The sequence below is a fragment of the Podarcis bocagei genome (genome assembly GCF_964188305.1).
Source record: "Podarcis bocagei genome assembly, chromosome: 17".
Lineage (NCBI taxonomy): Eukaryota > Metazoa > Chordata > Lepidosauria > Squamata > Lacertidae > Podarcis > Podarcis bocagei.
The window spans coordinates 32,405,652-32,431,886 of record NC_138143.1 but is presented as its reverse complement, the minus strand read 5'-3'; the positions used below and the strand labels follow the sequence as shown (position 1 = coordinate 32,431,886).

Sequence of the window (26,235 nt, the reverse complement as noted above, 5' to 3'; positions counted from 1 at the left end):
ACATTATCCTTCCAAGAGGCCTGGTTGTGCTGAGAGATACTGATGGATTCAAACCATTCAGTGAGCTTCATGACTGAGCAGGGATTTGAAAAAAAGTGTCTGCAGAAAGTGCATGCAATAGATTTTTTGTGTCTGTAAACATGTTTCAAGGAATAAAGCATAAGATTATAGTGTTACAAATATGCAGAAATACAGTAAATGGACAAAAAAAAATATCTTATTTCAAACATGGTTTATTTTCAGTAAATACATGAGCCAGCTTACATTTTGTGTAAAACAACTATGGTAGCACGCTGCCTACAACTGCATAGATCTCTGGCAGCCTTTTTACACCAACTTTGGTCATTAATTGTTCCTCATATGAAAGTCAACTGACATAGTACTTGCAGCAAATAAATCAGTATGTGGCCTTAAGGTTGTTTTGGGAAATTGAGTGTGTGTGCATCAAAAAGCATTATGTAGCCACTAGTGTCTTTATTAATACAGACCATTAATTAGCAAGGAAATGGAAGAAAAAGAGATACAAGATTTCTGTTTGGAGTATTTTTCTCTTGTCCAAATCTTTATAGTTATTACTTTAATCATTTATTTTCTACAGGATTCATTCCTAAACTTTAGGATTTCTGGTTAGTGAATCTTCCAGATAATGTTTAAAGCTAATACTGGAAAAATCCATCTTTTCCTCTGAATGAGAAGTGCCTTGCAATAAAACAGAAAAGCTCTCTTATCTGATTGTAATACTGCATGTGGCTTTTGAGCTGAAATACTGTCCCCAAATTAATGGATTTTTATTACTATTAGGAATGAATGAAATTGCTATGTAGGTCCCCAGATATGATTCAGAGGGACATATTAAAATATGCAGGCAAAAAGGGCAATGATTCCTGTAAAATAGCATTAGTTCGTTCATGCCTCACATCAAACATTACCCATCAAGGATTAGGAAGCAGATTTCCTTTTGGAAGAAAATCGTCTCTAGAGCAATGCAGAAGAATGCACAATAGGAAATAAAAATTTCCTGTTATCCTCCACAGTTTTGTGTTGGCAGCGACAGTATGTGTTTGAGATTATGCAGAGATCATATGACTGATTCCATATTAAAATTATATACTGAGAATATAAAATGTTGATTTCTCCAGTTTTTAAAAATAATATAGCCTTATTATTTGACGCTAAAACAACTGAGCAGAAAAATAAACAAGGTACCCTATAGGGAACAGGTGCAAGAAGAGCGTGGGTGAGGAGGCATAAGGCTCCAATAACTAAGGCTGTGCATAGTATCAGCGCTGCGAACAGGGATAGCTAACAAAAATATTTGTATTATTTTTATGAGTTGCAAGAATGATTGCAGAGATTCCAGAAATCGAGTGCTGAACAGTGACAGGTGACAAGGTGTGATGTGGACCGAGCCCACTTCTCACATCAGCACCAGTGACAGACAAGGAAGGCACACAAAAGCCACTTGGAAGACATTCTAAAGTTACGTAAAGGGACTTCCACTGATGATACAGACTTGAATAAAGAGAATTATCAGCGCAGGTAGCAAACAGGGCATTAAGGCTACTAAACAACTCTGTGGTTACCGTTATCAGTTGAAATCTGTTTTTGTTCAAAGCGAAAATGGGTTGCATAAGAAGACTATTCAGCCACCAGAAAATAAATAAGGCAATATGTACTAGGGTTTGACTCAACCTCTTTTTACAACTGTTTTTGGATGTTTTAGAGGAACATCAAAGACTGAAACAGCCCACTTATATTCTTATATACTTTATTTTAGGCTCTACACTTCTTGACGTGCAGTAGTGCTTTCATATGTTCTCCCCCAACTTCTACATAGAGTTTGGGTTGACCAAAAATAAAGGAAGTTTTGTTTAGTGCATCAGGCTGGCATCATACCCGAGGTAGGCAACACATCACTATCACATACTAGTGATGACAAGAGTAAGCAGAAGTATTGAAAGGAACTAGAGGCAGCCTTTAAAACAGTAAAACTGATGGGAGGTGTTTTCTCTTTTTAAACTCACTCTCTTTCCTTCCCTTGTTTTTAACATTCATGTCAAGTAGAGATAGAACAAACCAAATGTAAATCTCGAGACAGAATTAATACATTCAAACATTTTCCGCAGACATGATTTTGCAGATTTAAGACTAAGTTCATGGAAACAATTAACATTTGTGAGAATGAAATCGCCTTTGCATTTTAAGAGAACCTTTGCCTTGTTCATGAACAGATTCTTAAACTGAGACTAGAGAGAAACCTCCCCACTCTACAAAAGTTAGTATTTCAATGCACTTTTCTTATATTTTGATACAAGTTCATATGCTTACAATGTCACTCAGATACCCTGCAAGGAAATGGATGCATGGACAATACAAATATTTCAAAATATGCTCTTGTCTGGAATACAAGGGGATCAAATATATTTTCAAGTACTTAGGGACTTTAATAGAAAAAAGGACAGTTAAGTAAGTGAGGAATGAGTTTTCTTTGGCAAGGATTTCATCAAATTGAAGGAGTTACTGCCTTAAACAAAGCAAAGTGTCAAAGGACTAGTGCGCAGAATGCTCTCACTCCCTTAACCATGGTTATATGATCCGGAGTAGATTGTGGTGTCTCACATTCCTCTCCTCTGGCATGAATTTCCCTGCTATGGCTAAGAGTTGCATTGGTACTGACTTCAACCATGCTTAACACCAGCCAGGTTTTGCCAGTATGAAAAAAACAGAGTGAAGCTGCTTAAAATAAAACCTTGATTGATATTAACTATAGTTAATATTAGTGTTGCTGTAAACCTTCGCCATAGTGTAGAAAATTCATACTGGAGAGGAGTCAGGTGAGATCCCATAGGCTGCTCCAGAAGATCCCATATCTTTCTCTCTTAAGGAGCTCTGTCTCTAGTGATGCCAAAACGCTCTCTTCCCGATGACTATTTGAGGCAGGAACTGGCCAAACAAGGCTGTGACTTCATGATAAGGAGCATTCCAGGCACAGTGGCCTCAAGTCCCTGCATCTAATCTGTGCATTTTGGGGGGTGTTTTGTAAATCTTGTACATAGGTATATAAATAAAAGGATGCTATCTCTCCTCTTCCTGGGCTGTTCAAAGCACCAGTGCCAAAGTTCTTTGTATGTCCAAGACGTAAGGGGGCAAGTGGTTCACAGATCAGTGCATGCCCAAGTGCAATAGCATCAAGAGTGCTTTCGCACCTGTTCAACACTTCTCTCCTGCCTCAAGAACCATTTAAATTGGATGGAGGGTAAGCATCTCAAACAAGGTGTTTCATAGCATTTCATGGACACCATGTGGTGCAAGCTTAGAAGGTATGCACCCCAATTCTATGCATGCTTAATTGGAAGCAAGTCCCAGTGAGTTTAATAAGGATTACTTCTAAGCAAGCACACATGTAATTATATCTACCAGACAGTGATAGTCCCCATTACGAGAAGTTATTTCAAGTATAACATTCAGTTTTAGATTTCAGCTAATCACTAGCACTTAGCATTTCACATGATCAGGGAGCCTAGTTTTGATTCAAGTTCAAAGGTTTGGTTAAGATTACATTATACTATACTATATATTCCCCTCTTGAGATGGGCTGTCTTCTATTTTATCCAAGCCATCATGTTGAACCTGCAATGTAAATAGCAATTATCTGTAACACATACCATCATTAATCGTGGCATGGACAAGTGTACATTGCAAGGTACAAATGTTATATGGAGAGATGTATGTAATTGCAGCTAAAGCAATACTGTACTTAGAATGTTTGTGCAATAGTATGCTGCTGCCCAAGCTTGAGCACTTACTGCATAGGCAGAGATGCTAAACTAGGTTATTTAAAAAACCAACAATTCCCTCCCACTTCAGCACCCACAATGAGACATTAAGCAGTCTTTGAAACTGTACATTGAATAAAAAAACTGTACATTGAGTAGTGCCTTAAATACATGTCCAGCTAAACCGAATACTTTTTGTTGTTGTTAAACATTCAAAAAGAAATTCCCTTATAATTGGTGGTACCTTGAATAACGTACAATTACTCATCCACTGTAAACATATGTAAGCAGTATATTACATATTGAATCAGATCTCTTTTATATAACAAACACTGAAAATCCAGTTCACTATCACCATTATGACAATTTTCATGCTTACATAAGATGTTTGGCTAGAAGCTATTTAATAGCAGAAACTGAAAATGTGTCAAGATGATTATTTCATAGTGGCTCATTTAGTTAAGCACCCCCCTTAGTGCTCCTGAATGTTGGTCACTGACATCCGCCTTCATCTGTTCAGTCTCTGTGTTACAACCTCTCGGTACATTATAGATATATAGATGAGTAGCAGAAACACCACAAAGAAATCATCTAAAAACCCCAAAATTCCAAACAGCGCTTCGGGGAGAAAATCCAGGGGGGATGCCAGGTACAACAAAGCTCCCATGAGGCAGAGGAATATTCGGATGCGGAACATCCAGAAGAGACCGCCAACGGAAAACATTTCTCTGAACGCATGGCGCAATAACGTGGGCAAATCCATAATCCTTTCCATAATCTAAACAAAATGTAGAAAGACCAATTTTTGGTAAATGTTATACATGGTACATTTATCTCAGGGACTTTTGACACATATATTACAAGCTCACGTGCATTTACACAAATTGTAATATTGGTGAAAAAGCATGATAGTGTAATTCCTTCTTGGACTGTGTCCATGACCCTTTTCCTCAGTATCTCCCTCTTAAAGATCTATATTCTCATTCATAAGGACGCTGAATATAAACAGCATCTTGGATCGGGTTTTTTTTATACCAAGTACAAGATTAAACAAACACATGGGAAAAACAAAATATTGTTCAAGGTTTTACATTCAATACAAAACATGCTTAAATAAGACTCAATATTGAAACATCACTTTCTCTAAGTGTTAGAATGCTTTATATCTCAACAATCCTTACCCATACCCAAAAGAACCCAGAAGGCAGACCAATATTATTAATCATAATAGATTGCAGAGGGGGAGCGTGAGAGAGTGTGGCTTGCCAAAGCATCGCTAATGGGTTGGGGCAAGATTTCAACAAGGAGCCTTTAGGCCAAGGGTTGGCAAGGTTTACCTCGCCTGGGCCGGTTCACTCCAGTGGAATCCCTCCATGGGCCAGATCACGTGTGTGCCTGAGCGCCCCCCCAAAAAAAATTTGCGGCGTCTTGTGTCTGAGCAGACGCGATTTCTGGCGCCGTGGAAGCAAGTCCCTGCACCATGCTGTGCCTGTTTAGCACAGCATGTGCTAACAAGCAGATGGCTTGGTTTGGGGGTGGCTCGTGGGCTGGTTAAACATCCCCCGTGGGCCGCTTGTGGCCCATGGGCCTTAGGTTGCCTACCCCTGCTTTAGGCTTACAGCTCCCTCTCTTAACTGCTACATAGCATAAACTCTTTTCTGACAAAGCTTGCTGAGTCTCTAAAGACATACAAAAGCTGGGAACTCTCCATGCCTGGGGCCTCTAAAGCTGGTATTTCTCAATTAAATCCCTTATTTTATTCCCAAAAATTCACCACATCAACAGCGATTATTATTTGTCTTGGGTGGGGGCCACAAATCTGGCTGGTTTTGCTGGCTGACAAAAAAAAAAAGTAATTTCTGGATCCCTCACCACAAAGGTCATTGTCTACTTCCTTCATCTCTGCAACACAGTACAAATGCAAAGAGAATCCCTTGCTCCCTCACCGCAAATGCAAGCTTATGGCTAGGAAAGGGGGCGGGGAAGATTGTTCCTAGAATTACACTACACGGTGCATTATAGAAACAGCCCCAATGCTCCTCTCCACCTTGGAGCTAGAAAAGGATGAAGTGGGGACTAACTCTAGCACAAACGTCCACAAACAGCCATCTCCAAGGCTGGAAGGACGGCTGGACTGTCTCTGAAGTCCAGTTGCAAAACCACAAACCCAGGCCTTTCTCTCCAGAGCTAAAGAACAAGGCTAGGGCTTGTCCTTCTGTGACCATACTCTTGAGTACCTTCAAAGCACTATAGCCAAACAAGCCCATTCCTCCTTCCAGCCTCAATGCTAGGGAAGGGCAGGGACTGGCCCCTGTGCTTGCACTGCACTTCAGAGGTGCTCCAGTGCTCTGTAATGTTGTGTGCTACTGGTAAATGGAATTTGTACCCCTGGTCCCACTGACTCTATCCCCACACATACCGATCTTGGCTGTCCTGAGAATCTCCTGTTGTAATCGTTGACAGCCTGAAGAACCTGCACTGCATCCTCTTGTTCTTCATTGAAGAGTGGTAAAAATAAAGTTACCTGAACACAATAGAAAATTGAACATTTAATACCTGCATGCAAACTTTCCCCCCTTTCCACTGCAGTGATTTTAAAACAGGGGTGACGAATCTGTTGGCCCTCCAAATGTTGTTGGATTCTCAACTTCCATCCACCACTCCCTCCATGGCCACTGCTCAGGAACGATCGGAGCTGAAAAGCCACAGGTTCCCCATCCAGATTTTAAAAGGTTACAGAAAAGCCATACCCTAACAAATGACGTGCACTAGCATAAGAACAAAATATGTGACTGTAAATATTCTTACTAGGTGTCTCTTACAACTACAGGCGTTACACATACCATACAGCTCAGAGAAATTTGACAGTTCTGAAAACCAAGGTGCAAAGCACTTGCAAAGTAGTCCAATACATTAGAGTAGCATTATATCAGAGAAATTTGACAGTTCTGAAAACCAAGGTGCAAAGCACTTGCAAAGTAGTCCAATACATTAGAGTAGCATTATCCATAGTCTGAAGCAAAACAGGAAACAGCCCACAATATAAATATAGCATCTCACTATAAATATTCATCTGGATGGCTGCACAAAGGAGATTTTAAAACGTGTTAAATTATTACCTGCGCATAAAATGTTACCAAGACTACACATGCCCCATATCACATTACACACAAGCATGTATTATTACACAAACACATGTATCATTACAGAGGCATGATTTCCCAAAAAATTGAGCCTAGAGCTGTATTCTGCCATGGGAACTTTGCCTCTGATTTTGATGACAAAGGAGGAGCAGCATCAGGCCACTGAATCCCCATGCAGTGGGAATCAGGGTTTTTAATTATTACAGAAATGCAAGACTATATAAGAACATATAGTATTAAATTCTATGTAGAATATAAATACGGTTAATAGGCATATAATGCGTAACAGATTTCACAAGACATCACTATGCCTAGGCCAACAACTTACACTTGCTTAATTTTACACAGATAGATGGAGGTGGGGGAATGTTAGTGTTGCCGTATGAGGAATGGGAATGGCACTAGGGAACCCAGCAGGCTCAATGAAGGCCTAATAAGAACAATAGGGAAACTCAGATGCAAATGGCACAGATTTGGCCCAAATGAGAATACCCTTTTTGAGATGCGGGGACCAGAAGCACATAGTATTCTAAATGTACTCACACAATAGATTCGTACAATGGCATTATGCTATTGGCAGTTTTGTGATCAATTCCTTTCTCATGATCCCTAGCATAGAATTTGCCCTTTTCAGTTGTTGCACATCTTCATAGAGCTATCTATTACAGCCCCCAGATCTCATTCCTAGTCGGACACTGCCAGTTCAGACCCTATGAGCATATATGTGAAATTAATATTTTTTTTGCCCCAACATTGCATCACTTTGCAGTTGAATTGCATTTGACATTTTACCACACATTCACTAAGTTGGGAGAGATCATTTTGGAGCTCTTTACAACCTCTTTTTAACAGCTTTGAAGAATTTAGTATCATCAGCAAACTTGGCCCTCTCACTGTTCAGTCCTAACTCTTGATGAAGAAGTTAGAAAGCACAGGTCCCAATACTGATCCTTGGGTGACTCCACTTTCTACATCCCTCCATTCAGAGAACTGTCCATTTATTGCTACTCTCTGCTTCCTGCTACTTAATCTATTTCTGATCTACAAGAGGACCTCTCCTCTTATTCTATGACTGCTAAGCTTACTAAGGGGTCTTTGGCAAGGGACCTTTTCAAAAGCTTTTCAAAAGTCCAAGTGCACGATATCAACTGGATCACCTCTATCAATATGCTTGTTGACTTTCTCAAATAACTCAGATATGTTTGTAAGTTAGGACTTCCCCTAGCAGAAGCCATGCTGGTTCTGCTTCAGCAAGGTTTGTTCTTCTATATACACAGAATCATAGAATTGTAGAGTTGGAAGGGGCCACAAGGATCATATAGTCCAACTCCCTGCAATGCAGGAATGTTTTGTTCAACACATGCTTGGTTATTTTCCCCCCTTAACCAGTATTTTTCAAGTGTCACAAAAACAAAAATCCGCAAATAAAAAATGCAAAATAAATATCAAAAACAGACAGTCCTCAGCATAACACTCAAAACAGAAGCGTAACACTCAAATCGGAAGCGTAACGTTCAAAATGGAGCACGTTCGGTTTCTTAAAAGTTCGCAAACCAGAACACTTACTTCTGGGTTTGAAATGTTTGGGTTCCAAGTTGTTTGAGTACCAAGGCGTTTGAGAACCAAGGTACCACTGTATTAGGCCTAGAACTTCAACTAGTGTCCCTGCTATCTGCCTCAGTTCCTCTGACTCTCCTGCAAAAGTTAGTCCAGACACTAGAATTCCTGGGTGCCATTCAAGTCCAGGGTCACCACCCCTCTGGTTGGTTCCATGACCAACTGTTTTAAGGAACAATCATTTAGAGTATCTAGAAATTTTACCTATTTGTTGTGACTCGAACACAAATGTAGCAAGTCTATGTGAGAGAATTGAAGTCACCCAACATTTCCCCCTTGGGATGCTTTCTTGGTTTCATTTTTTATCTCCTGATCTCCCTGAGCGTTTTGATCAAGGGGACAATAGCACATCTCTAGTACTAAATTGCTTTTGGGGCCCAGTATCACTATCGACAATGATTCTGTGGAGGTGTCCACCCCCTTTAGCTTGCTGGACTCAATGCTCTCTTTGATGTACAGAGCAGCACCATCTCCAATACATCTTTCCTATGGCGTTTATATCCAGAGATAATGTGTCCCACTGGTTCTCTCCACTCCACCATGATTCTGTTATACCTACTACATCAAGACCCTCACTCTCCCTGGAGCTATCACTGTGGAAGTGGAACAGAGCTATAATGTCCCTGAGGGCCTCATCCACCACTCTCTCTTCCTCTCTAAGCTTTTCCAGATATGCCGCCTTGGCCTCAAGGAAACAAACTTGTTCCTGAACAGACAGGAGCTCATTGTGCCTTGGACACACCCACAACTTCCATCCAAGAGAGTTCTCAAATTTGGCTGGCTTTGCTGGCCAACCAAAAGATGTTGTTTCTAGTCCCCTCCCCACAAAGGGTGGGGACTTCTTCCTCCATCTCTGTAACACAGTGCCAAGTCAGACAATTCCTGACTCCTCAACCCAAATTCAAGCTTGGGGCTTGGGAAGGGGTGAGAATTGTGCCTTAGAATTAGATTACACAGCCTGGGCTTTTCTCAGAGCCACAGCTGCAAAACTACAAATCCTGGCTGCGCTGTTGATAGCCAAAGAGGAAGGTTAAGACATGTCCTTATCCTGCTTTGCTTCTGGAGCGCCACAGGTACCTCAGAAGCCCAGTCCTTCTTTCGATCTTGCAGCTGGGGAGGGGACTGTCCTTGTGGATTTCAGAGGTACACTAAATGGAAGGAGAATCCTCAGCTCCCTCTTCAGTTCCCAAGGCTAGGCTGGCAGGAAAGCTGGATGCAACAGATGGGTGAAACTGTGGGTCCCTGGTCTTCCTGACTCTGTCCCTACACATACCGATCTTGGCTGTCCTGAGAATCTCCTGTTGTAATCACTGACATCCTGAGGCACCTGCACTGCATCCTCTCGCCCCTCACTGAAGAGAGGTAAAAATAAAATTACCTGAACACAATAGAAAATCAGTTACTTAATAATTTTACATGGATTGTTTTCTTTCTTATACCGTACTTTTAAAAGGTTACAGAATGTAATGTGTGGGGTGTTTTTTTAAAGCCAACTAATGATGTGTTGAAGCATAAAAGCAAAATCCAAGCACTAAGATGGGTGCAGTTGTAGTTATCTTCTTATAACCACAGAGATTAAAGTTACTGTTGAGCTCAAAAAAATCTGCAAGTTCTGAAAACCAGGATGTTTGGCTGTGAACCACCTGCCAAATTTGTCCATGATATTACAGTAGAATTATCCACAACCCAAAGCAAACAGGAAATTCAGTCCATAAGATTGGTTTGAATGGTTGCAGGGGAGAGACTTAAACATTGAACTATTATCTACATATGAAACTATGCTACCAAGACTACACACACACCCTGATCATGTCACTTGCCCTTAGTTTCAGCTGTACTTTTTGTCAGTTTAGAGATATCTTCCCTTAGAGATAGAAGAACTTTAGACCAATCTTATGCTAGTTCTTCACAAATCTATGAAACTAAGCTTGCCATGGCATCTGTTTCATCTTGTTCCACTGTGTCTGCTTTACTCCCTTTAAGATGCTTAGCTGTCGTGATGTTGTCTCTGAAACAGGAATTATCAGGGAGGAAGAAATCCAGGAGTCAAAGTTTCCTTTTTCGGTCCTGTGTTTGCTATGAGGCATATCCCATAAGAACTGCTCACTTTGAGCACATGAGAAAACATATAGATGGCAGCATGTTGCTATTATTTTGTGAGCTGGGACAGAGCAGTAGGTTGTTCTGTAATTGATGATGACATCACTATCCTCCCCACTTAAGAGATTTTTGAAATAAATGTCTTTATTTAATTTTTAAATGTGTAGGTGCTATGGGATTATTAGTTGGCTTTGCTACAAAGATTAATGTAGATACTGCTCTGGGATTCATAATCTAAAATGATGCCTAGCCATTAGATTCAAAAGCAAATGCTATCCTACTCATGTGTCAATGGTATTCTCTATATTCCTGAAACATAAACATGTAAAAACTTTGAAGGGAAAGTTACCAAAAGTTAACATCAGAATTTTGAATATCAGCTTATTACCGTTTGCCTGCAGATAGGGCAATGTATTGCACCTCCCCATGGACCACACCTCCAGTATGCAATAATGCAGGAACCTAGATAAAATAATACCATTACTCTTTTCTTAAACTGACAGTATCCCAAATAGAAGTTACTATTTCAACAAACACTCAAAAATGATGAGCTGATCCAAATGATAAGCTGATGCAACAGTGTCATTTTGTGGGGTGAAAGGACTATTTTCTCCACAACACATTAAATCATCTGTGCAAAATCAGTATCTTAAGAAATCTTTACAAACAATATTGAAATAGGTGCCAATCTACATTTTTAAGCGGTTGCCAGCTTTAAATGCCAATGATGCCTAACCTTTCTTATGAAACTGGTATTATGAGTTGCTGTGAGCCTCTTACACAAATAGACATAAAATATATATGAAGTGGGACAGAAATAAAAATGGGCAGTAATTTAATATATTTGCTATAGCAATTATCATTTTTACATTTTTGGACATAGTTTAAATACCTGTTAGAAACAACTAGTATCTAACACAGTCAGCTGAATGAAAACAATCAAAGGGGAATTCCATGCTGCTGTAAAACTAACCCACATTTTCAAAAGCACCTTTTTCTGTACATCATTTACTTAACACATCTTACCAGCATAACAGAGTGCAATAAGTGATGCAAAAAAGTATTTTGCTTACCACAAAAAAGATGTCCACAGTTTGTTTCAATGGGAAATGTAGCCTGTTGTAAACACACTGGGCATGACATATCAGTATAGAAACGTTGTCTGTCTTCAAGTACATTCTGCTGGAAGAAATAAGAAGTGTCACCTGTTCAAGCAGAGCAAATCGCTGTACCTGCCAGAAGCAGCAAACTAATCCTTATTGCAAGATCTGAAGAAAGTGTTTCTCACAAGTATATTTTCCTGACTTTATTCTCACATAAGAACAATCATACAGTAGAAAATGAAGGGCAGAAACCCAACTTGTTAGCCTACAGAGTCTAAAAAAGTAAAAACAAAACACTAAGTTAATTAAAGCAATGAGAATATATTAACTTAATCTGTAAAACCAATGAGAAAACTATCTAACAATGTACCCTGAAAAGGCCTTGCTGGATTAAAAAAAGTCTTAAGGATTTGCCTAAAAGAACCAATTGTTGGGTGTCGATTCCAAAGTACGGGTGCCACCACACAAAGTTCTTCCCTGGCTACTCATTAAATAAACTTTCTGGCCTAAGGGTTCAAGCAGGATGATACGAGGAAAGGCCACATTAACAACACCATAAAGGTTGGTGATTTTGTCCTCAAACTGCCTAGCAAAAGAGTCATAGCACATTCCCAGAAGGTTCAAGTCTGTGTGTACTGAAGCTGGTTTCATCAGACCATGGACCACTCGCTGAAGAGTTCTAAAAGGTAAAGGTAAAGGACGCCTGACAGTTAAGTCCAGTCGCAGACAACTCTGGGGTTGCGATGCTCATCTTGCTTTACAGGCCGAGGGAGCCGGCGTCTGCAGACAGTTTTTCCCGGTCATATGGCCAGCATGACTAAGCCACTTCTGGTGCAACGGAACACTGAAACCAGAGCAGCGCATGGAAACGCCGTTTACCTCCCCACCGGAGCAGTACCTACCGTATTTTTTTGCTCTATAAGACTCACTTTTTCCCTCCTAAAAAGTAAGGGGAAATGTGTGTGCGTCTTATGGAGCGAATGCAGGCTGCATAGCTATCCCAGAAGCCAGAACAGCAAGAGGGATTGCTGCTTTCACTGCGCAGCAATCCCTCTTGCTGTTCTGGCTTCTGAGATTCAGAATATTTTTTTTCTTGTTTTCCTCCTCCAAAAACTAGGTGCATCTTGTGGTCTGGTGCGTCTTATAGAGCTAAAAATACGGTATTTATCTACTTGCACTTTTGGGGTGTGCTTTTGAACTGCTAGGTTGACAGGAGCTGGGACCGAGCAACGGGAGCTCACCCCGTCGTGGGGATTTGAATCGCTGACCTTCTGATCGGCAAGCCCAAGAGGCTCTGTGGTTTAGACCACAGCGTCACCCACGTCCCACAAAGGAGGCAAAGGCCTATGGCACCCAGTATTCCCAGGTGGTCTCCCATCCAATTACTAACCAGGCCTGAAGCTGCTTGGCTTTCAAGAGCAGGCATGTTCAGGGTAGTATGGCCGTAGAATGAAGAGTTCTACCAAGTGGCTACTTTGGGATGTGACGGAGGCTATGAAGTAGACTTTATTTGCTGCCTACACCACCACACAGGAGGCATGATTATCTGTTCTAACTCATTTGAAGGAGCCTTTGAAGTTGCAGACTGTCAGCTGGCCCCACCTGCAACTTTAAAGCTCCCCATTCTCAGGCAAGGAGCCTGCTGAGAATGGGGAAGTCTTCTCAACTGAGGGATGGTTGCGTCTGTGTATTTATTTATTCCTTAGCACCATTCCCTCCTGGGACTGCACACATACAGAGTCAATCTTTCCCCCCTCTTTTGGGCTTCCTCCAACCTCCAAATGTTTTTTTTCTTTTAAATGTGTACCTCTGTCACTCTCAGTGTTGCCTTAAGCTTCCTTCTTGTGCATATGCTATGCCATTTTCTTTACATAAGTCCCATCCTTGAACTTGGGAAACAGAGGGAATAGTCTCCAGCTATTACAAAAGGTTCATGAGACATGAATTCTGTTCTCTAGCATCCGTGTATTATAACCAGATTTGGCTCTAAAGGAGCACAAAATCCATGAGGTTCAGATTTATCTACCTCCTGTTCATCACATGAGAAATTATCTGAGAATTGGCACCAAATGCAATTTATGCAAGGAAGAGCAGTTAGCATTATACCTGTTCTGATTGTATTTGTTGTCTAATTGCTCTCACTAGCTCTTGGTTTTCTGGATGAATAGCTGGGTGGGCATTTCTGTTAAGAGAAAATACAGTGCATAATACAATGCTAACAAAACACTTCAAAATCAGAGCTATACACAATGGAATTCATCTAGCATGTTCATAATTCTAAGATGCTCCAATTAACTGCAGGACAATGTCATTTTATGCAGTAGTAAGTCACTTGATCCAAACTTCAGCGCAAAATTCCTTCCCCCTGTCCCAGAGAGTAAGGGTAGTATCCAATGCTAGTCATACTATCATGAGTAGACCCACTGAAATGAATGATCGTGTCTACCTTGGATCCATTATTTCAATGTGTCTACTCTGCGTAGAGCTTCATTAGATACAACTCTAACCCTATGTATTTTTTTTCAAAAAAATACTATTAGCACATAAATTGAAAGCTTTTTAAAAAATATTTGAGTGTTCAAGGCTACAATCTTACTCATTCTTACCTAAGAGTAAGTCCCACCAAGTTCAGTACGAGTTACTTCTGAGCAGACATGCACAGGATTGTGCTCTAGGATGAAAGTAATGACATCATTCCCTTTTCCTTTATGTTAATGAATTTCTTATCCCCATCAAAGTAGTCTACATTAGTTTTCATCATATATTAATTTTGAAAATGGGCTATCTTAAAACTGAATTTTCAGTTTTAAGTAGCAGCAGCTATGGAAACAGAGAACTTGGGTGGGAAAATATCATAGTTTTATTATGCTTGTTAATGCTCCAAGCTAGCTAGGCTAAGGGTGTTAACATATACAATTTCTATGACTGGTTTTTCAGGTTAGTGTGTGTGTGTGTGTGTGTGTGTGTGTGTGTGTGTGTATTTGTCTCCTTCCCCAATTTGGCTAGTGTTGTAAATATACCAAGTATGAGTGGCATGCAGGACTGGAGGTCATCTCATTTGGCCCAAGCTCAGTAAAAGCTTTGTGGGTGAAGAGAGATTTTAATCAACCCTACTGACTTTCTAGTTTGATTCTTTGAAGTGTTGCTTCCAAGAATGTGCAGTCAAAAAACAGGTGTGTTGTATCATTAAAAATATTTTAAATTACTTTAAATATATATGCCTGACACATTACAAATACAGTAGGTCATTGTCAAGTGCTAACAGTATCTCACCTTAAAAGCATGTATGCCAGTGCAGCAAGGAATGTGATGCTAAGCACCACTGCCAGCAGGACCTGGTCACTTATTCCTTCAATCATTGAATCACTATCTAGGATCAATCTCTGAACTTCTGTTTCTTGGCTGGCCATTCCAAAGCTAGAATCTAGGAAAGACATGCATTCAGATTTATACATGTGCATAAAAATTGCTTAGCTCACATCTACAACTAAAAAGGAGTAGACAAAAAACGCTTGAAGTTGCCACTGGTCTTCAAACTTTAAAATCAAACTGTGTTCTGTGACAAGTTGGCACACTGGTAAATTTCCACATGGCCAAACTCCATGTCACACATACCCTGCTACATTCTAGAATTCTAAAATTTCATGGGATTTCATGTGGTGACATGTGCTTAAATGGATGACAATTCGGACAATATGCAGTGGGAATAGCCAATAGCTTAATGACACGTCCAACGCAATCCAGTCTCAAGTGTGTTGCCAGTGAAAAGTATGCACCATGTGCTACATAGTAAGACAAACATAAATAATATGCATATATGCAATATACGGCACTTATTATCCTTTAGAGGAGGTCAGTCCCATTTAACAGCTAGGCAGCACACACACAGTAATAAGGTATTAGTCCAAAATCAGTCAGTTAAGCTATGGCACAGAATTTTGAAGCAGAAATATGTAGTAATGGTGTGTGCTTCAGGGCATATACAGAGTGCTTTCCCCCCAGCATTAAAAAGTTGCAGCCTACTCTGTCATCACAGAATTAAAAGGATTACAGGGTAATGGTATATCTGCCCTATAGATTAAAGCTCCAGCATCTCCCTTGAAATTGAGTACTAACTCCACCTCCATTGCCAGACAACTGAACCAGAGAACACATACAGAGTGTTCCCCTCCATACAATAATCCATGCTTTGTTTTCAGTTTTCCAGCAACTCTTCACAATAACATGCTCTTTTTTCCTCCACTTGTGTTACAGACAAGCTGTCCTTACTTGTTCTACTTTCCAAACTCCTCCCCCAAAGTCTGGAAAATTAATTTGTGCTAAGACATCACGAGGGCTTAGCCCAGGAGTCTGTTTTCCATACCAGGTCTGAGTCCTGGGAAAGCCCATCTGAGCATATGCAGACCACTTTCCCCTTCCCACTGAACAACCGTGGTCTCCTGTTTGCTCACACACTTAGAATTCAAATTTCCCTCCCATTTTTATGCAATTTATCAATATATCAGAGAAGTTGATGGCAGGCTGAATCAAGCACTTTCCTCATTCAAACTACTCCTATCTTCCATCCTGACCACTTCAATCTTCTGTTGCACCGCCAGCTGGCTTTTCCAGTTTTGGGAGGAAATTAGCTAATCGTAAATGCATTTAATAACACTGTATTAATAACAGAGCCTTCCCTGTATAAGGAAGCTTTTTAATGTGTACTGTAATGTTTTATTATGTTTTTATATATGTTGGAAGCAGCCCAGAGTGGCTGGGGCAAACCAGTCAGATGGGCGGGGTACAAATAATAAAATTATTATTAGTGGTAGTAGTAGTGGTGGTGAGATGTGTAAATGCATTTAAGATGATAATTTTATGCCAATTTCTTTGCTTGCCTTCCCTTTTCCTTTTTATGCTTGCATAAACTGATTTTCAGGTAAGCTTCCCCTCCTCAAAGGACATGACTGAAAATGCCAATGGGTAAATCCTTTTGTTTAGTGACATGACATTGACAACATCAACTCCTTCTATTTACCTCATCTGGAAGACTCAGCACCATGTCATTAGCAGCTTTCTTCAGGCCCACAGCAAATGTTTCACACACAGCATCTGAGAAACCGCTGTGCTGTACTTGCAAAAAGAGAACATTTTCAGGCTACTTTTTAAAATATACTTCAACACAGCATATGTTTACATTATTTTCACATCTGCAGATATAGGCTTGAGTAATTTCTATGCCCACACAGAGTAAAGTGCAGCTGTATGTATATAAAACAAGTCAGGTCTGGATGGAACATGCTATTAAATCATCCCTATCCACTCAAGAAACATACAGAGGTGCAAACATTAAGAAATTGAGGTGAAATTTGATGAAAGAGCTAACATTTAAAAATATTAAGTTGGATATAAACAAGTATACACTTAATCTGTCTCTGTTTTGGGTCACTCTCCCTCTATCTCCAATTTGGGGAAAATGCTAGCAGTGTTATCTTGCACCTTTCTGTGCATGGCAATCATTCATGTTTGCCAAAATTCAGAAGACCTGTTAACTACTCCTCAAATATGCAAATCTGAAGTATGCTATTAAGTAATCAAGAACAGCTACTCCTTCGTTATGGAGCAAAGATGCTGTTGGGCCTAACCCATGGTTAGCTGTTGTGCGGGAAGTGAGATGAACTGAACTTAACCCTAACAGAGATGTGCTTGAAATAGGATCTGAAACCATGATTTCAAGTTGGTTAAAGAGGAACCACAGTTAACCCTAAACTACAATTGGGTTAATGTTACTACTGATCAGCTTGCTGAAGGTACATCCAGCAGGGGAATTGCATTTGAAAAGGAACAGAGTACGGAGAAGAAAATATGCACATAACCTGTTGACTCAAAATATTTTGAGCAGTACTTGGTTAAGGTTTGCATCCAAGGAAAGGAGACAGACCAAAAGCAACCGCAGTCCCATCAGTGTTTACAAATATACATACATAGACTGGTGAGTGCTGATAAAAGCAGAAGCATTTACTTGTATCTAGCAAAACCAGGATGAGAGCTGCTACGAAAATCAAAAACACAACAAGAAAGCAGAGTGCAGGGGAGAAAAACAATTTTATTGCCTTTAGCAAATAGAATTTTTGAAGGCCGATTTAATTTACTGGCCCCACGGCAAAAAACTCAAGTTATTCACATTCTTTTTTTTTATTTCCATCACTTCTTGAATAAGAACAAAGCACCACAAAACAGCTACATTTTAATTACAACAGATGCTTTTATTCTTGTGAGCAAAGTTTTCTTTCTTTTTTGAAAAAAAAAAGCACTGAATTTTAAGGTCACAAAAGAACATGTTGGTGCAGATGTATTATTTCACTAGGCTTTTGAATAGATAGCTAATAAGAGAGACACTGAAAATACTTTGTTAAATGCTTCTCATGTGGTAAAGCTGGAATTTTGCCACATGGCATGGTTCAGAAATACTTAGAATGCCCTCCAGTGTCGGATGGAATAAATAATTGTAACTGGCCAGTCAAAATAAAATGAAATCTTAATTGCATCTGCTTAGCCTTAGAGGCAAGTCCAGCTAATTTCAGCACGTTACGTAATTTCAAATAATGTGCCCTGATCTTTTTATATCCTTCCAGAGTAACTACATTTATTGTACTCCTTTCTTAATGTTAGATAAAAGATTCCTATGCCCTCTCACCAGGGAGTAAGTCCCATTGAACTCATTGAAATTTAGTTTTCAGTAGACCTTTATAGGTTTGCACTGTCAGCTGCCACTGGCAAACCACAGCTTCTGCTCTTCATGTAAAATGCACAATGGGTATGTAAGACTCTTAATATTTGAATATACAAGTAACCCTTTTCTATAGCTGCCTTGAATACATGTTGCCTCGTAATCTGCATTCCTGAGTTAATCAAGGCCATTTTAATAAAAGAGACTTAAATTGGCTTTTCTGTGGCTCACATCTGTGTGATGGGGAAAAGAAACGGAAAGCAACAAAAATGTATGTAAGAGTTATTTTCTATAGTGTCATTTTCTATTTCCAGGAGGATCAATTTAAATTGAACAATAGAAACTTGGTGAAAAATGAATTCGCAACATTTAACTGATTGCAAACTCCCATAAGTAACTGTTTTGGAATCTTTTTTGCCCTGAATAGTTAGGCTATGTGGTAAAGCACAGGCAGTGATGTCTATAGTGTAACCATTATAATTTAAAGAAAGTGAGCTTAAATAAATATGCTGATCACCTAACCAATAAGTGTAAAAGCAAAATGCCAACTTTTTGTCCCCTTCTTCCAAGTTGTGATCACACTTTAGCATGACCAAGAAACAAAAACTAAAATAGGGGTGTGTAGATAAAAGAAAGTACTGTATTCACTCTTGTCTAGTTTTCAGCTTCACCAGATAACCCAGGTTCTAGTATCATACAAGAGGTAGTAAAACCTTTCCCTAGCCATTTTCTCCACACCATGCATAATTTACACATTTCCCAACCTCTTTTCTAAGTTAAAAAGCCCCAAGTGTTTGACCTTTTCTCCAGTTGCCTCAGTTCTTTGATCATTTTGATTACCCTTTTCCAGCTCTACAACATCCTTTTTGATGTGCAGCAATCGGAACTTTACAAAGTATTCTAACTGTAGCATCCATTTCCTCTCTAGCGAGTGGGAAGTTCAATAGTAGAAACGAGTACGGAAAAATTATCTGCTTCTCACTTTCTTTTAGCTACCCTTTTACATCATGCATGCAGCACAATCCAAGAGCTTCTCAGTTATCTGCTGTTCAGTTTCATTGCTTCACTTTTCACATGGGTTGCTCATTTCACTGTTTTTCAAGTCCTTGAAAGATACAAGGAGAGGTATAGTTGCTGCTATGCCACTATATGGCATAACTGGTTCTTCTGCCCATCTAATTAGGCAAGCGTGAGTGGTTACATGTCAGACTGATGACATTCACCTCCATCAGACAAATTTTAATCTGTGGTTAAAATTTAAATTTCTGATTAAAATTTCAATCAATTAATTTAACATTCAGATAAGACCAATTAAAGCTAAAGCCTTAAAATTAGAGAAAGATTTCTCTACTGCATTTCACATTTTATAAGATTGTTCCTTGAAAAGTAACCTCAGTTATCTTCTACACCAGTGGTTTTCAAATTTTCTACCTTCAGAAAACTTTTTTAAGAATGCCTGTCTGCTGAGGAACCTGAGCATCTACTATTGAACCCTATGTGTACTGCAGAGAACTCCAGGGCCTCTTTTGGGGCAAATATCTGGCTTCACCAGCAGCCCATACAAACAATATTGCCCTAGGCCTATGGGATGCCAAACTTTTGGGGCTAGTGATCACTGCCACAAAATAGATGTCAAGGGACTTGCTAGTTATAAAAGCTGGTGTGGGTACCTTGCTAACAATTTGCCTAAGACACTGAGTACAAAGCAAAGCTAGAGTCTAACCCCATGAACCCAAATCCAATTTAAATTTGTTAATCATCTGGTATATAGAGTAGATAACTTGTGGGGCATCATGGCAGCCTTATTGAGGCAGCATGGATCCCGCAGGCACCTCCCATTCCTAGTTCTTGCCTGCAAGTCAAGATAGCAGAGAAAGGTTGGTAGGGATACTTTTTCATGGAATTCCATAATTGTGCTGAAGAACGTAAGCATTTCCTATAATACAGTTTGGAAAACAGTGGTCTATATTAGGGGTTCTCAAAATGTCTATGTTCAGGGCCCACTTGAGAGGCTGAAAATTACCGAGGTCCATCAGTCACAAAATTGTGGTGCATGGGCAGAGCCAATAACATAATGGCAGCAGATGGCAATTTCCAAAGTGGATTGCATAGCAATAGAATACCGTATTTTTCGCTCTATAACACACACCCGACCATAACACGCACTAAGTTTTTAGAGGAGGAAAATCCATAGGCATGCCACCCGTAGGCATTTCCTCCATAACACGCACAGACATTTCCCCTTACTTTCTAGGAGGAAAAAAGGGAGTGTTATGGTGCAAAAAATATGGTATGTAGTTAGTAATTGCCAGCTGATTATGCCAATCTTTGTCTTTATCTGCTGCTTTTGTGTTACTAGCACTACTCCTGCACCATTTAGTGACTGGGGTGGGGTGGGTGCTCAATAATTTTCAGCCTGTATGGGGGGAGAACCCTTATGGTAGAGACATTACCGTATTTAGTTTAGAATAGGGAGTCAAATCAAACATGAATCAAAAACCAGAATGAACATTTATTTTTTTCCTAAACCATAAGAGAACTGAACCATAACAGAAAGTCTCTGTTGAGTATGAACTGCAACAGAACTTTAAAAAAAATAGTTCAAATAAGTATTCATCTAAGCAACAAAACTCTTGATGTAGTATACTCTCTGGCTCACACAAAACCAGAACAACCACATAAAATAAATCCAGTGTGTGGGAGGGTTTATATATTCAGGTTTCTCCTGGAATTTTATACTCTGTCCTTTTAAAGGGCTGGGAAGCATTAGGCAAGGATTGCAATGGAGGCCTCCTTCTCCTTATAATAGGGGCTTGGTCAACATACAAGTTAAAAAATGGAAGAGTTGAACATGCAACACATACGCGAGGTGAAAGAATAATACAAAGTAAACAATACAGTACATATTTATCAAATGTTCTTTACCTGTGCAATTAATGAGACCATATATGTAAATTGAAATTAGAAATAGGGAATAAACTGTGAAGCCAAACATGAAAAACCAATATTGCAGAAACAAAGAAAGAGATAAGGAGCTATCAGCGTACACAGAAATGAATAGTTGTGAAACACAAATCTTGATGGGGGAGGTAACAAGCCTTCCTCCAAGAAAAGGGGGAAGGATAGCACTGCTGGATTTGGCTATGTGTGTTCAGCAGAATGCCTGAAGACACCTTTAGTTGCAACACTGTTGGCTTGCTCCATCGCAATGAGCAAATGATCATCGTGTGCCTTTTCTTTTAAATTTATCATGTGAACTTGAATTGTACTAGTTACATTATGTGTACCAAATCAGTTGCTGAACTTTTATTGACATGAATTGCTACCAAACCAGAACAACTGAACACGGACCCCAAAAATTAATGCTTTTATATTTTTGTTTACACATGGGAACTAAAAGGCAAAGAAAACCAAGAAAAAGCAGTAAGTGTATCCCAGTCCTACTAAAGGCACAGATGAATTCAAGACTCATGCTACTCAGAAAAGATGCCTGATCTATTGATATGTTAATTTATTACTTTAGAACTCTGAAAAGCCCATAGAATGTTCTCACTGTTCTGAGCACCAAGGTGCATCCCTTCCTAAGGAGGAGGACATCCAGAAAGAAGACATAGCTAAAACTGTTCTTAGGAAGGGAAGATTATTGAATTGCCACCACACCTCTCATCAGGCAAGAAAGAGAAACTACATTCATGCTGAATGATTTCTTTCTCCATTGACAAGAATTCAAAGGTTTGTTCATACCTTCTCTCAGTGTGTGTTTACTCTCTTTCATATTTACAAAGGGCACAACAGGGAACTAGAAGGTTCCAATAGGCATTCTGAGTTATTCTTCCCTAGGGGTTGGCAAATAATGCTGAAAATAATGCTGAAAACTAAGAATGGCCTGGATTATTTGGTATTATATTCCTTTTTAGAAAGAAAACATGATTTTTTGTGTACAGGTAACTTTCAATTTAGGGACGTGGGTGGTGCTGTGGGCTAAACCACAGAGCCTCGGACTTGCCGATCAGAAGGTCGGTGGTTCGAATCCCCGCGACGGGGTGAGCTCCCGTTGCTCAGTCCCTGCTCCTGCCAACCTAGCAGTTCGAAAGCACGTCAAAGTGCAAGTAGATAAATAGGTACTGCTCCGGCGGGAAGGTAAATGCTGCTCTGGTTCGCCAAAAGCTGCTTAGTCATGCTGGCCACATGACCCGGAAGATGTACGCCGGCTCCCTTGGCCAATAAAGCGAGATGAATGCTGCAACCCCAGTCGGCCACGACTGGACCTAATGGTCAGGGGTCCCTTTACCTTTACCTAACTCTCAATTTATGCAGGGGTTATGTTCCAAGGATACCACATAAAGCCAAAATCACATATAGTCAAAACACATTGGGTTCCATGGGTGTGATTGTCAAAGTGTCGTCCCCCCGAATTACCACCCCTTTTCACCCCTTTTTATTTTTATTTACAGAGCACATAAAACCAAATGTGTGCAAGTTTAATTGCATAAGTTGCAAGTTACATGTACTTCATTTACTCAGTGTCTTAACTACACTGTTAAGAGCCTCACATCAATTATCTACACAATAAACGAAGAGACCCAAATATGTACAAACTGAATCTATACAATATAGATCTTAAAGGATAGTTAAATATAACAATGCAATACAGCATTGAAATAAATGTTCCAGGTAAAGACTTAGGAAAAGCATTTTAAAACTTACCTAGAACATTCAATGTTTTGGAATAAGAAAATAAAACAACCTGGAAGGACCTTAGGACAGTGTTTCCCAACCTTTTTTGGGCAAAGGCACACTTGTTTGATGAAAAAAATCTCGAGGCACACCACCATTACAGCCCCGTGACGTCAGCACGCAGCGTCATGCCGGGAGGGACGCACGAAAGTGTAAGTTTCAATTTTTCCCCTCCCCCTTGCCGGGGAACCTCCAAGCTTTGGGGGTGGGGGGGGAGGAGGCAGCAAAGCGAGGCAGGAAGGAGAGCGCGGCTTGGCTGGGTGAGCTTTGGCAGGGGCAGGGAATGAGAGCCGCGAGGCGGGCGCTGCGGACGGAGGCGCTGCCCGCCGAGCTCGCAGGCAGCCAGGCAGGCAGACGGCGAGAGCCCCGCGCTGGGCGGCCTCTCCTCGCCGCCGCCGCCCCGCCTCTCGCCGCCCGACTCGCCCGACTCCCTCCAGGCAACATCTCGCGGCACACCAGGCAACATCTCGCGGCACACTAGTGTGCCGCGGAACAGTGGTTGGGAAACACTGCCTTAGGAGACACCCAATGCAACCTCCATTTCAGTGCAGGATATACTAGATTTCAAGAATCTCCATTAGATGTTGGGTCTATACTATTTTAATTGAGGTGCTTCTTACATATTAGCAAACTGTAAATGTGAGTGCACTATCTATTTGTGACCACAATAAGGACACATAGTGAACCTAATTTTAACCACCCTGGCACACTCAAAATCTAAATGACAAAGGAGGTGGAACAGAAAGCTGGTTCAAGTTAAAGAGTAACTTCTAAAGGGTAACTTGAGTCAAATTTGATTCTTATTATGAAAATACTTTGTAACTGCTCTGAGAGCCTATTTGGGTTATAAAACAAGATACAAGTATCCAAAGGAAATACTGTAAATAAAAACTATTTCCTGTTCATTAGCATGAAGAACTGTATAAGGTTGTGATTATGTATACATGGTATTTTACTGAAGGGTGCGCCCCACACCTACTACTCTCAGTGCATGTTTCGGATACAGCAGGAATTCTAGCCAGTTTTTTATATTATTATATAGCTGTGTACATGGTGCTTTATAGAGTAACATAAACTAGACAGGTATATAAGCAGAGAATGAGCAGAGGTAGCATTAAATGAAGGGCCACAACTCAGTGGTGCAGCATCTGCTATGCATGCAGAAGGTCCCAGTTTCAATCCCTGATAGAATTAGGAATATCCCTAGTCTGAAATCCCAGAGAGCTGTTGCCAGTCACTGTAGACAATATTGAGCTTGATGGACCAATGGCCTAACTTGGTATAAGGAGTCTGCAATGATTTGTACTTAGTTTGTAATGAGGTGAGAGAGTTGAATCAGGCACAGATTTGGAAACCAACTAATGAACTGGTCTCTGAAGCTGCTCTAAGAGCATTGTGTAAAGCTTCTCTCTAGGGGTAGCAAATATTTGGCCCTCTAGATCTTCCTGGGCCTCCAATCAGCCGCAGCCCCCCATGACCAATGGCCAGGAATGATGGGAATTGTAGTCAAACAACACCAAGAGGGCCACAAGCTCTCATTTGAAGCATAGAAGCAGACTCCTAAATTCCCCCTCCCCCAGGGTCAGAAAGCAACAATAAACTCAACATACTAGTTCTTTCTTCTTTGCAATCCCAACTGATATTTAGTAAAGCTTCTGCAAGAACACAATTGTTAATTTCAGTGGGGCTTGCAAGAGCAAGTTTTCCAATAATTTGTACCTTGTGAACCACGATTCAGTAGTAGATTGCATGAGTCACATGCAGCAGGTCCCAAGTTCAATTATCTAGCAAGCTCTGTTAAAGGCACCAGCTTTCAGGAGCTTGGAGAGATTTCTGAGGCCTGGACAGTTGCTGCCAGTCAGAGTGGACAATACTGGGTTAGCTGGATATTCGGTGTGACCAGGTAGAAGGTGGGTGGGTATGTGTGCCATTTTCTACCTTGGAGCAAGGTAGAACTTCAAGGCAACTCTTGAAGGCAGGAATGCATTAGTGACTGAGAAGTGCTACGTTATTCCCAGTTAATCCCAGATAGGAGTTTCACTGTATTTTTCACACACCCCAATACAGCACCACCCAAAAGAGAAGTTCTCAGAGTTTATCCTCCAGAGTGCTCAAAACTGGGACCGCATAGACCACATCCATTTTCTGATTTCCTTTCTTTCCTCAGCCCCCATAAGGAGTGCAACCCCACCCCCCACCCCACCGCAACCTCAGGGTAAATTTACACCCACCCACTCAAAACGCAGCTGCTTACCAGAATAGCAATTTCAGCAGTTAAAAAAAAAAACAGCCTCGCTTAAATCAAAGTTTTCTCGCTCCAGCGGCACGGAATAAAGCATTCCAATACTTTATGGGGACGAGAAATGCGTTCCCCCAAACTTGTGTGTTGCGCCAGCTGCTTTTTTGGACTACAGTTCCCATCATCCTTGACCACTGGTCTTGCTAGCTAGGAACGACGGGAGTTGTAGTCCAAAAAAAAAACCAGCCGAAGACCCAAGTTTGGGGAAACGTTGCTTTACAGAGAAGTACTTCTGAACTGCCAAAAATAAAATAAAATGAAACCAACAGGGGTGGGTTAAAACACCCCGTTCATTTCAGTGCATCCTCCGCAAGCAAATATTTCATAATACCGTTTGAGAGGCCTGGGGCGAAAGAACCCTAAAGCTACCTCCCTCCAAAATATTATTATTATTAAAAAATCTCGTTTCTTCGGCCTAGTCACCCCTGAGAACCGTCAGGACTCGGAATAAGGATCACGTCCCGCCGAAGGGGCTCAGGAAAAGCTGCCTCAGCCCAAGCGAACACGAGTGGGAAGAATATTCAAAGGAAACGAGGGGTGCGCCTCTAATGGCGGGACGGGAGCCGCCGGCCCGCGCCGGGAAAGAGCGCCAAAGTGGGCGCGGCGGGTCGCCTCACGAGCGCTCGGCCACTCGCCTCAGTACCTCAGCTCCTGACGGGCTCAAGCGAGGCCTCTCAGCAACCAGCAGCAGCGGCGGTGGCAGTGGCAGCCTCGGCCGCTTCCCCCCGCGCGCCTCAGCCAACCCGAGCGC

General features: G+C 40.8%; 1 protein-coding gene and 1 long non-coding RNA gene across 6 annotated transcripts; one reads left to right on the top strand and one right to left on the bottom strand.

Annotated features, from left to right (window-relative positions):
* Positions 1-217: 217 nt before the first annotated feature.
* On the bottom strand, positions 218-26,235 carry RNF170 (ring finger protein 170). 5 transcript variants are annotated; one of them, XM_081176908.1, is made up of 9 exons: positions 26,128-26,235; positions 16,757-16,846; positions 15,013-15,156; positions 13,846-13,921; positions 11,710-11,818; positions 11,025-11,098; positions 9,810-9,914; positions 6,196-6,300; positions 218-4,554 (listed from the first exon to the last, which is right to left on the bottom strand). In XM_081176908.1, exons 2-9 carry the CDS (start codon positions 16,759-16,761, stop codon positions 4,285-4,287), a joined length of 888 nt encoding a protein of 295 aa, XP_081033034.1. In that variant the 5' UTR covers positions 16,762-16,846; positions 26,128-26,235; the 3' UTR covers positions 218-4,284. The 5 variants fall into 5 exon arrangements, with proteins under 5 accessions (XP_081033034.1, XP_081033037.1, XP_081033035.1 ...); XM_081176911.1 differs by having other exon boundaries at positions 11,710-11,815; XM_081176909.1 differs by having other exon boundaries at positions 16,757-16,851; positions 26,128-26,218.
* Positions 9,859-11,099, top strand: LOC308577114. Its single transcript, XR_014003453.1, has 2 exons — positions 9,859-10,532; positions 10,572-11,099. It is a non-coding gene; the product is annotated as an uncharacterized lncRNA (long non-coding RNA).